This window comes from Callithrix jacchus, chromosome 1, assembly GCF_049354715.1.
Source record: "Callithrix jacchus isolate 240 chromosome 1, calJac240_pri, whole genome shotgun sequence".
In the NCBI taxonomy this organism is placed as follows: domain Eukaryota; kingdom Metazoa; phylum Chordata; class Mammalia; order Primates; family Cebidae; genus Callithrix; species Callithrix jacchus.
Window position 1 is genome coordinate 71,701,905 of NC_133502.1, and position 12,267 is coordinate 71,714,171.

The following is a 12,267-nucleotide window of genomic DNA, read 5'->3' on the forward strand; positions in this document are numbered from 1 at the left end:
CGAGATAACACCTGTGTGGGAGAGTGACCTGGCCTAGGTGTTAGAACATTCCCAGGCATCCAAGCTTGGGTCAGCTTGGGAGGACTCCTGTGTGGTAGGGTGACCCTGCATGGAATATTGGAACATAGGCAAGGCGAGGGCAGCATTTACCCAGGTGGGTGGCAGCAGCAGCCTGGCATAGGTGTTAAGAGTCCAGATGGGATGAGAGAGGCATCCACATGGAGGAGGGAGCAGAGGCAGTGATGGCAGACTGGTTACGTGTGGGGGGCTTGGTTGATTAGGTAAATATATTTAAAATTATGGTAGCCAGACTTCTCCTGGAGTTATAGGTATAGTTGTGAAAAGGGTGGAAATGAGGGGAAACTCTATGGTATTGGCTTGGAATTGGTAGTATCAGGGTAAATACTTTTTCCATATGTATATATTTATACACAAGAGACATAATTATAGATGTAAAGTGTGGTTATGTGTGTGCCTGTGTATAATATGCATATTCTTTAGCTCTGTCCACTCAGAGGGCCTGGCAGCAGTAATACCCTGATGGCAGTGAGCATACCTAACACACAGACATTAGTTTCTAGATACAATTCCTTTTCTTTCTCTTTTTCTTTTCTTTTCTTTTCCTTTCTTTCTTTCTTTCTTTCTCTCTCTCTCTCTCTCTCTCTCTCTCTCTCTCTCTCTCTCTTTCTTTCTTTCTTTCATTCTTCAGAATCTCACTCTGTTGCTTGGGCTGGAGTGCAGTAGCATGGTGTCTTGGCTCACCACAACCTCCTGGGTTCAAGCGATTGTCCTCCCTCAGCCTCCAGAGTAGCTGGGCCTACAGGCGTGTGCCACCATGCCTGGCTAATTTTTATATTTTTTAGTAGAAATGGGGTTTCACCATATTGGACAGGCTGGTCTCTGACTCCTGACCTCATGATCCCTCTGCTGATCCAACCTCAGCCTCCCAAAGTGCTGGGATTACAAGCATGAGCTACCACACCTGGCGATACCATTCTTTACTGATAAATGCAAGGGCTTCTGAGTCTAATCATGAGGAAACAGCATGCCCAAATTGAGAGACATTCTACAAAATAAGTGGCCTATACTCTCCAAAAGTGTCAATGTCATCAAAGTCGAGGAAAGATTGAGGAACTTGTTCTAGTGTGAAATAGGTGAAAGAAACAGGACAACTATATGCAATGTGTCATTTTACTGTAAGGAACATTTTTGGAGTAATCACTGAAGCTTGAATGAGGTCTGAGGAATAGAGGGCAGGTAGTAATATCTCAGCCATAATTTTCTGATTTGGTGTAATTTTCAAGAATGTCTTTGTGGGAAATATGCACTAAATTATTTGGATAAATGGGGCAGCATTTCTGTAACTTACTCTCAAAAATTCAAGGAAAATACACACACACACACACACACACACACACACACGCACATATTTTTGAGATAGTCTCAGTCTGTCACCCAGACTGGAGTGCAGTGGTGTAATCTCAGCTCACTGCAACCTCTGTCTCCCAGGTACAAGTGATTCTTCTGCCTGAGCCTCCCGAGTAGCTGGGACTACAGGCACGCACCACTACACCCAGCTCATTTTTGTATTTTTAGTAGAGATGGGGTTTCACCATGTTGGCCAGGCTGGTCTCTAACTCCTGACCTCAGGTGATCTGCCTGCCTTGGCCTCCCAAAGTGCTGGGATTACAGGCATGAGCCACTGGGCCCAGCCAAGGAAAAATATTCTTTGTACTCTTTTGTAACTTTTCTTTAAGTTTGACATTGATTCACAGTAAAGAGGTAAAATATTCTCAAAAATATATAGGCCAGGCATGGTGGCAGGCAGAGTTGTATTGGCTGCCAAGGAGGCTGAGGCAGGAACATCGTCTGAGCCCGGGAATTCATGACTGCAGTGAGCTATGATCACATCACTGTTCTCTAGCCTGTGTGACAGAGCAAGGTATTGACTTTTTAAAAATTACAAATTAAAACTAAAGCATTCAGTTGTGTTGGATGCTGCTTTGCAGTCAAATAGGAACTCTAAAGAGTCCACCTTGAAATATCATTGGAAACCTTAGCAAGAGCAGATGGAGTTGAGAGTGGAGGCAGAGACCAGAGCTGAGTAGGCTAAGGATGAGACCTGCGGCATGTGGAGATGGCAGGTCAGTCACCTTGGTTTGGAGGTTTAGCTATGAAAGGGAGGGAAGAAGGGCCCTCAGAAGAAGGAAAATCATAGTGAAAGATCTAGAAACAATGACATATACCCAGGAATGTTTGAAAAACAGAAATAGCGAAAAGTCTTGGAAAAGTTCTGTCTTCGGATATTTGGAAATCTTTCAAGACAAAGAGATGCTTTATTCTTTGTTTTTAGTAGGAAGAACCAGAACCAATGCTTATAGAATGGATTTTTAACTCTGCACTAGAGAACATTTGAAGCCCAGCATGGTGGCAGGCATCTGTAGTCCCAGCTATGCAAGAGACTGAGGCAGGGGGATCCTCTTGAGCCCAAATATTTGAGTCCAGCCTGGGCCACATAGTGAGATCCCCACCTCTAAAGAAGGAAGGAAGGAAAACATTTGAGCTGTCTTAACAGTGGAATAGTTCCCATTTGTAAAGTGAGCCTCTTGTCACAAAAAGTAGGGAACACGAGGCTGGAAATTCAGCTGTACAGCAAATTCCTGGAAGTGACTCCTCCATGGACTTAAGAATGTGGATAGGTGGGCCTCCCACACCCACCAGGCACCCACTGCATTCTCAGCCTATTGTTTCTATGACTTTAGGAAGTAATGGGCTCTTCCTGAAATCTTGAGTATAGAAGGAAATTACCAGTTCTTGGTGTTCTAGACCTCACTTTTCAGTGTTTTACCTGCTCACTTGTAGAAATTAAGGAAGAAAAAACTCAGTACTCACTGGTACATTTAGTGAGTTTCTTTGTTGTGTTTATTGTGCCATATATATATATATTTTTTTTTTTTTTAATTGCACATTAGGTTCTGAGGTACATGTGAGGAACATGCAGGATTGTTGCACAGGTACTTAAATGGCAATGTGGTTTGCTGCCTCCATCTCCATCACCTATATCTGGCATTTCTCCCCATGTTATCCCTCCCCAACTCCCTACCTGCTGCAGTCCCTCCCCTAGTCCCCTGCAACAGACCCCAGTGTGTGATGCTCCCCTCCCTGTGTCCATGTGTTCTCATTGTTGAACACCTGCCTAAGAGTGAGAACATGCAGTGTTAGATTTTCTGTTCTTGTGTCAGTTTACTGAGAATGATAGTTTCCAGGTTCATCCATGTCCCTACAAAAGACATGAACTCATCATTTTTTATGGCTTCATAATATTCCATAATGTATATATGCCACATTTTCCCTGTCCAGTCTATCATCGATGGACATTTGGGTTGGTTCCAGGTCTTTGCTATTGCAGACAGTCCTGCAATGAATGTACATGTGCATGTGTTTTATATTAGAACAATTTATAATTCTTTGGATATATACCCAGTAATGGGATTGCTGGATCAAATTAAATTTCTATTTCTAGGTCCTTGAGGAATTGCCACACTGTCATCCACAATGGTTGAACTAATTTACACTCTCACCAACAGTGTAAAAGTGTTTCTATTTCTCCACATTCTCTCCGGCATCTTTTGTGTCCAGATTTTTTAATGATCACCATTCTAACTGGCGTGAGATGGTATCTCAATGTGGTTTTGATTTGCATCTCTCTGATGACCAGCAATGATGAGCATTTTTCATATATTTGTGGGGCCTCGCATCCCCGGGATGAAGCCCATATATGTCTTCTTTTGAAAAGTGTCTGTTCGTTATCCTTCACCCACTTTTGAATGGGTTTGTTTGTTTCTTGTAAATCTCTTTTAGTTCTTTGTAGATTCTGGATATTAGCCCTTTGTCAGATGGGTAGATTGCAAAAATTTTTTCCCATTCTGTTGGTTGCCAGTTCACTCTAATGATTGTTTATTTTGCTGTGCAGAAGCTCTTTAGTTTAATTAGATCTCATTTGTCTATTTTGGCTTTTGTTGCCAATGCTTTTGGTGTTTTGGTTGTGAAGTCCTTGTCTATGCCAATGTCCTGAATGGTTTTGCCTATGTTTTCTTTTATGGTTTTTATGGTGTTAGATCTTATGTTTAAGTTTTTAATCCATATGGAGTTAATTTTAGTGTAAGTTGTCAGGAAGGGGTCTAGTTTCTGCTTTCTACACATGGCTAGGCAGTTTTCCCAACACCATTTATTAAACAGGGAATCCTTTCCCCATTGCTTGTTTTTGTCAGGTTTGTCAAAGATCAGATGGTTGTAGATGTGTGGCATTGCCTTCAGGACCTCTGTTCTATTCCATTGGTTTATATCTCTGTTTGGGTACCAGTATCATGCTGTTTTGATTACTGTAGCCTTGTAGTATAGTTTGAAGTCAGGTAGTATGATGCCTCCAGCTTTGTTCTTTTTGCTTAGAATTGACTTGGCTAAGTGGGCTCTCTTTTGGTTCCATATGAATTTTAAGGTGGTTTTTTCCAGTTCTCTGAAGAGGGTCATAGGTAGCTTGATGGGGATAGAATTGAATCTATAAATTACTTTGGGCAGTATGGTCATTTTCACAATATTAATTCTTCCTAACCATGAGCATGGAATGTTTCTCCATCTGTTTGTGTCCTCTCTTATTTCTTTGAGCAGTGGTTCATAGTTTCCCTTGAAGAGGTCCTTTACATCCTTTGTGAGTTGTATTCCTAGGTATTTTATTCTCTTTGTAGCAATTGTGAATGGCAGTTCGTTCTTGATTTGGCTCTCTTTAAGTCTGTTATTGGTGTATACAAATGCTTGTGATTTCTGCACATTGATTTTGTATCCTGAGACTTTACTGCAGTTGCTTAGTGTAAGGAGATTTGGGCTGAGACAATGGGGTCTTCTAAATATATAGTCATGTCGCCTGCAAATAGAGACAATTTGACTTCCTCCCTTCCTAATTGAGTACCCTTTATTTCTTTTTCTTGCCTGATTGCTCTGGCTAGAACTTCCAGTACTATATTGAATAAGAGTGGTGACAGAGGGCATCCTTGTCTAGTGCCAGCTTTCAAAGGGAATGCTTCCAGTTTTTGCCCATTCAGTATGATATTGGCTGTAGGTTTGTCGTAAATCACTTTTATTATTTTGAGATATTTTCTGTTGATACCCAGATTATTGAGAGTTTTTAGCATAAAATGCTCTTGAATTTTGTTGAAGGCCTTCTCTGCATCTATTGAGATAATCATGTGGTCTTTGTTTTGGTTCTGTTTATGTGATGGATTACATTTACAGACTTGCGCATGTTGAACCAGCCTCGCATCCCCGGGATGAAGCCTACTTGATCATGATGGATAAGCTTTTTGATGTGCTGTTGCAGTCAGTTTGCCAATATTTTATTGAAGATTTTTGCATCTATGTTCATCATGGATATTGGCCTGAAGTTTTCTTTTCTTATTGAGTCTCTGCCGGATTTTGGTATCAGGATGATGTTGGTCTCATAAAATGATCTGGGAAGGATTCCCTCTTTTTGGATTGTTTGGAATAGTTTCAGGAGGTATGGTACCAGCTCCTCTTTGTACATCTAGTAGAATTCAGCTGTGAACCCATCTGGACCTGGGCTTTTTTGGTTGGTAGGCTATTAATTGCTGCCTCAACTTCAGCCCTTGTTATTGGTCTATTCAGGGTTTCGACTTCTTGGTTTAGGCATGGGAGGGTGCAAGTGTCCAGGAATTTATCCATTTCTTCCAGGTTAACTGGTCCATGTACATAGGTTTGTTTGTAGTAATCTCTGATGGTAGTTTGTATTTCTGTGGAATCGGTGGTGATATCCCCTTCATCATTTTTTATTGCATCTATTTGATTCTTCTGTCTTTTCTTTTTTCTAATCTGGTTAGTGGTCTATTTTGTTGATCTTTTCAAAAAATCAGCTCCTGGATTTATTAATTTTTTGAAGGGTTTTGTGTTCTATCTCCTTCACATCTGCTCTGATCTTAGTTATTTCTTGTCTTCTGCTAGCTTTTGAGTTTTTTTGATCTTGCTCCTCTAGCTCTTTCAATGTTGATGATAGGGTGTCAAGTTTAGATCTTTCCTTGCTTCTCATGTGGGCATTTATTGCTATAAATTTTCCTCTAGACACTGCTTTAAATGTGTCCCAGAGATTCTGGTACCTTGTGTCTTCATTTTCGTTGGTTTCAAAGAACATCTTTATTTCTGCCTTCATTTCATTGTTTATCCAGTCAACATTCGAGAGCCAGTTGTTCAGTTTCCATGAAGTTGTGAGGTTCTGAGTTAGTTTCTTAATCCTGAGTTCTAATTTGATTGCATTTTTAGTATAGTTGAAAGCAGTTACTTTTGACTACTCTGTAGATGTCCCCAGATGCTGGTTCTCTAGTGCATGGATTTGTCTGTGCAGAGCTCACCACTCTTTCTCAAGATCTAAGTTAACATTCTCAGAAGCACAGACTTGCCTAGAAATCTTTGTAGACTCCCTCTTACTCAGATAGCAAATATTCAACTCCTTAGTTTGAGCATTTAGGGCCTCCTGCCAGTAAGTTCATACTCTTATCATGCAGACCTCTGTGCAGCCGCTGTTTCTGTGTTGCCATTAGGGTCCTGTGAGTCTTGCCTAGAATAATCCTCATGTAATTCCTCCGACAGGAAAGCTGTGCTAAACGTCCCAATGAAAAGACAAAGACTGGCAAATTAGATAAAAAGTCAAAACCCATCGGTGTGCTGTATTCAGGAAACCCATCTCACGTGCAAGGATACACAGGCTCAAAACGAAGGGGATGGAGGAAGATTTACCAAGCAAATGGAGAGCAAAAAAAAAGCAGGAGTTGCAATCCTAGTCTCTTATAAAACAGACTTTAAACCAGCGAAGATCAAGAGAGACAAAGAAGGGCATTACATAATGGTAAAAGGATCAATGCAACAAGAATAGTTATTAACAATCCTAAATATATGCCCACCCAATACAGGAGCACCCAGATACATAAAGCAAGTTCTTAACAACCTACAAAGAGACTTAAGACTTCCACACAATAATAGTGGGAGATTTTAACACTCCACTGTCAATATTAGACAGATCAACGAGACAGAAAATTAACAAGGATATCCAGGACTTTCTTCCATGGCTGTTTTCTAAATAACAAAGGCATGATACTACACTTAGAGTAGCAATTTGGACACTAAATTGAGATTCTGTGTCCCTGTCTTGTTTCACAAAAGTGCACATTGTTGGGGAGATGGGGGTGGCATTTTAAAAGGAGCTTAGTATAGCATTAATAATCATTTTTAAAAAAACAGAAAATAACCTTATCTCTTGCAGTACAGTAGTTTGTTTCTGTGCACACACATCTGAAGTACCATTTGTGCAGAGAGAGTGAGCAAGCAAGGGCGAGGGCGCAGCCTGACATTAACAAGAGAGGAGGCGGACAATGAGCGCATTAGTGGTTGTTGCACTTTCTGTTTTCTTTGTATCCTTTATCTTCACGTTGCAACCTTCCCCTCATTTAGTTCCTTAAAAAATGTGATACTTAGTGAGTTTTCTTTATATGCCTCTGCCAAGATATTATTGAAGCTTCCTTTTTCCCCTCACTGCAACAAAAGGCAGAGAATGGTGTTTTTGAGTTTTTGAGAGGCATTCTATACCTGTCCAACAGAGGCATGACTAAGAATCAGGTTTTCATAGTCTGCAAATGTCAAGTTAAATGTCTTCTGATAATATGTCACCTCTAAAAATGTCTTCATTTGTTCTATCCAAGTATTTCTTTCATAGTTTTACCAAGAAAAAAATAAGAGTGGTTTTGGTTGTGAAAAATTGAATATTTTAATAATGTTGTAAGGTATCCGGCATATCCCACTTTATTACAATTAACTTTTTTCTACACTATTCAAAAGAGGAGTAGAAAGAGAATTTTTTCCAAAATATCCAGAGACAGGCTCTGAAAGGAATAACAGAATTTAAGCCTTTTAACGTGTGTGTAAAAGGCAGTGTTTGCATCATGAATACAGTTTTCTAAATTCAGTGCAATATTTTGAGGGTAGTTCTTTGAGTAGTTAGATCTTTTAAGTGCATTTGAGAAACAAAATTTAGTAATAAATGTATTTAAAATTTATATTCTTCTTCCCTCTATTTGAACAGTTGTTCCCAAATGCAATCTGTTCATATAGGATTTTGCCCGTTCATATGTAAGTGAGAATCAGTAGTTTCTTTGTTTGTCACCATGGAAACCAGTCAGCCAATCTGAGTGGCTCTTAGATCATACGGAACAATGCAATGCTCCGTGCTCTCAGTGAAAGTTCCTCACTGAGTAAGTGGGGCTGACTCTTCCCTGCCTCTGGCTCTTGCCTCCCAGTGCCATGCAGGTGCAGGATGCAACCAGGCGGCCCTCAGCCATGCACTTCCTCAGCTCCTTTCTCCAGGGCCGCCGGCACTCCACCTCGGACCCAGTACTGCGGCTGCAGCAGGCCCGGCGGGGCTCTGGCTCAGGCTTGGGCTTGGGCTCTGGCTCCCGCTCTGCCACGAAGCTGCTGTCCTCATCCTCTCTCCAGGTGATGGTGGCTGTTTCCTCAGTCAGCCATGCAGAGGGAAACCCAACTTTCCACGAAAGAAAAAGTAAAGATCTCTTTCTTCTTATAGATTGTCATATCTTTGTATGTAAGTTTGAGGAATGGAAATCGGCTGTATTGTGTTTATATCTTTTTAAATATTGGCAGTTTCGTCTATATTATACTTTTCGCTGTCTGTTATGCTATATATTTTAGTGAATATGTAAGAAGATATAAAATGATCAAATGTTTTGTCTTTTGATTAAAAATATAGGTTTGAACAAAACTCATTCCCTTGTAAAACTTTTACAGTTTCTTCTTCTTAATTGCTAGTATATGTGGAGATTATCATATGTGAAAACTTTTTTATGTTAAGAGATATATGTCACTTTGATGACAAGGAAACAGTTTTGTTTTCTTGACAAAATGGAGGGGATTTTGCACTGGCTTGTCATCTACCATCCTGAGATAAAATGGAAGCTGCTTCCCATGTTACAATTTCATTTGGAGAGTGGAATTTTGAATTTCCCTTTCCTTATTTATTCTAGGAAATTTAGCACATCCAACACCAAAGTACACAAAAGTAGGAGAGCGTTTACGGCATGTCATTCCTGGACACATGGCGTGTTCCATGGCGTGCGGTGGTAGAGCTTGCAAGTATGAGAACCCAGCCCGCTGGAGTGAGCAGGAGCAAGCCATTAAGGGGGTTTACTCTTCCTGGTGAGTGATCCTGTTGGTTTTTCATAGTTCTGTCAGTTCTGTGTGAGCCAGGAACCTGCAGTGTGGGAGGAGCAATGTGGGACTTTGAAGTCAGGACCTCACTTTGGCAGTCAGGTCTGGCTTTGCCCAGGCTGTGTGATCTTGGCCTACCGACTCTCAGTTTCTTTATCTGTAGGGTGGAAATAAAACCAAAACCAGAGGTTTTTTTTTTTTTTAATTATGTGAAATGATACACATATAAAGTGTATTGAAGAAATGGGTAATTAGATAGCTCTTAAATTCAGAACTGTTTAGAAATAATAACTGTTCAGCTATAAATTTGAGAAAATTATGAGGTACATGTGTAATTTTTCAGTTTCATGCCGGTAAGCTTCAGCTTTTATGTTTACTGTATTCTCTATGGAAGGTCACATTTTCATACAAATACTCTTCAGTCTACCCTAATAGAAGTTATACAGTTGTCAGCTCAGTAGACAACATACTTGCTTTTTTTATGGTGTACAAATAAAATTAATATTGTTTTTTAATCATACTGCTTTTATTACACAGCAAACTAATCAAGTATACCTTTTTGATGTAGCAACATCTGAAAAATTCTGATAAATCGTATTTGAAGCATACTTAGAGGAATTCACTGTTTAATTCTAGTAGTGAATTATATTATACATCAAGAACCCATTTTTAAATTAGATATTTGTTAACTGGCATATCCAGTTTACGACCTATACTTTTGCTCAATACATCTGTAGTGATAGAGTCTGGGATCCACTGTCATCATTGTTTGCCACAGATCATATAATCGTCCATCACGATCATACTAATAGTATGACGAATTAAACATTCATAGACAAGAAAATTTCTAATAATGTAGCTTAGGTCATTTGCATATTTTTGCTAGTCATGTGAGTCTTTTTCACCTCTGCTGCTTTCAATTACATCCTCCTTCATCTTACACTAATTATCATTGAATAATTATTGAATTGCAGGGATTCCAAACCTTCTTTTTAAATCGCATGCCTTCTTTCAGAGGGAAAGGTGTCATTTTGGATCCCGCTCTGCCAGTCTCTGTTATTCCCCTGAGATTCATGTGACCCACAACTTCCAGCAGACTATCTTACATATCTCATTAGGCCGCTGATGAAAAATTTGAACAGAACAGAAGGAAGCCAGAGCCCGGAGGCCTGACAAGAATAATAGTCATTTATTGGGCATCTGTCTACTCATTCATTTGGCTCAGTAAATATCCATTTGGCTAGAGGCCAGTCAGTGTGCTAGATGCTTTCATATTACTACCTTTTATCTTCATAAAACTGTTGTGAGCTGTTAATGTGATTTTATTGATGACAGAATTGAGTTCCAGAGAGACCAAGTAATTTGTTACTGAGCTAGAAAGTAGAAAAGTCAGCATTTGAAACCAAGCCCAACTGACTCTGGAGCCCATATTTGTCACCAAATTACAGTAACTCAGCATTTATTTGTAACTGCATGCCAGGATTTGCGCCAAAGACTTTATATCCACATCATAATGAATTCTCACATCAACCCTGTGAGGCAGGCATTATTATCCCCATTTAACATCTTAGGTAACTGAGGTTCAGATAGCTGAATAACTCAAAATGTCTCCCAATTGGCCCTCCTCTTAGTCACTACCCAGTGGATAACCATCTAGACTGTTGCTTTCACCACCAGCTGAGTTTTCTCCATTGCGTCTGCTAGAATCTCTTGAGAGTCCTTGAAAATACTTTTCTGGAATCCACAAATAATTTATGTCCTGGAATTTTTTCCATGGATTTAAGAAACTAGAGTCTCTTGGAGCTCTAATCATGCAAAATTGAAGCCATATTTGTATAAGAATATTCTTAAACAAGTGCACCAAAATCTCAGAATTCATCACTAAAGAACTCATCTTCAGAACCTAATATCTGTCTGTACCCCAAAAACTATCAAAATTTTTTATATTAACTTAAAGAGAAAAAAAAGGCATAATATCTAACAGTACCTTTACTACACAACCTTTTGTACAAGAAAAAGCAGAGAAATAAGAATAAATTTTCATATTTGCTTATATTTGCAAAAAGAAACACTAAGATGATAAACATGAAATTAATACACATGATTACATATGGGGAACAGACTGATGGAGTGGATGAAAATGGGTGAGAGCAAACATTTTACTGCATACATTTTTGTATTGTTTTGATTTTATTGAACCATGAAACTGTATTATTACCTGTTCAAATAAAATTTACACACAAAAAAGAATATTTTAACAGAATTGTTGAAATCATAGAAAAAAATCATCTCTCAGGGCTGGAACTTCCTAGGTTTCAGCACATCTCACCAGTCCCTCCACCTATTTACAGGGTCACTGATAACATACTGGCCATGGCCCGCCCATCCTCCGAACTCCTGGAGAAGTACCACATCATTGAGCAGTTCCTCAGGTAAATGCTGTATTGTTCACACAATGAGTGAGCAGACTCGTGATTTTCTTTCATTGCCTTTGTTTTCAAATAAAAAAGAGCTTTCATTTTAACAATAGGCAGTGAAGAGTGTATTTTAAGTAAGAAATTAAGATTTTGAGAGTAATTAATGTTAATACCAAAAATGATTAATTTTTTTAAATGCTAGCTCCCAATATGACTGACTGCTCTTTTTCCTTTAAGCCATGGCATAAAAACAGTAATCAACCTCCAGCGCCCTGGTGAGCATGCTAGCTGTGGGAACCCTCTGGAACAAGAAAGTGGCTTCACATACCTTCCTGAGGCTTTCATGGAGGCTGGCAGTAAGTTCCTCCCACCCTCCTCTCATGAATTATCAAGGACAGCACTCAGAGACTTTTCTCTGCTGGGTTCTTAGATTTAAAAGGTGATGAAAATAAATACCTCCTGCATAGGAGTAGGGATCAAAAAAAAAAAGCTACCATTCTCTTTGGTGTTGCTGTTGAAAGTACAGGATTTCTTTGTTCCTGTAAGAGGGATGTTGGGAGGAGACCCTGTA

The 12,267-nt window shown here is 39.5% G+C and overlaps 1 protein-coding gene and 1 long non-coding RNA gene across 12 annotated transcripts in view; one reads left to right on the forward strand and one right to left on the reverse strand.

Moving 5' to 3' along the window:
- PTPDC1 (protein tyrosine phosphatase domain containing 1) overlaps nt 1-12,267 on the forward strand; it is a 66,867-nt gene that overhangs the window by 40,875 nt on the left and 13,725 nt on the right. For 9 of the 10 annotated variants that reach the window (XM_035299046.3, XM_035299068.3, XM_054253651.2 and 6 more), the window contains 3 exons: nt 9,096-9,267; nt 11,631-11,711; nt 11,934-12,052. In XM_035299046.3, coding sequence (XP_035154937.3) covers nt 9,096-9,267; nt 11,631-11,711; nt 11,934-12,052 — 372 coding nt within the window. Of the gene's footprint in view, nt 1-8,284; nt 8,615-9,095; nt 9,268-11,630; nt 11,712-11,933; nt 12,053-12,267 lie in introns of those variants that run through there. The other variant, XM_078365113.1, reaches the window with a different exon arrangement.
- Nucleotides 5,868-12,267, reverse strand: part of LOC144581420 (uncharacterized) — a 126,207-nt gene continuing 119,807 nt past the window's right edge. For both annotated transcript variants that reach the window (XR_013532222.1, XR_013532221.1), the window contains one exon: nt 5,868-9,436. This is a non-coding gene — a long non-coding RNA (uncharacterized LOC144581420). The remainder of the gene's footprint in view (nt 9,437-12,267) is intronic.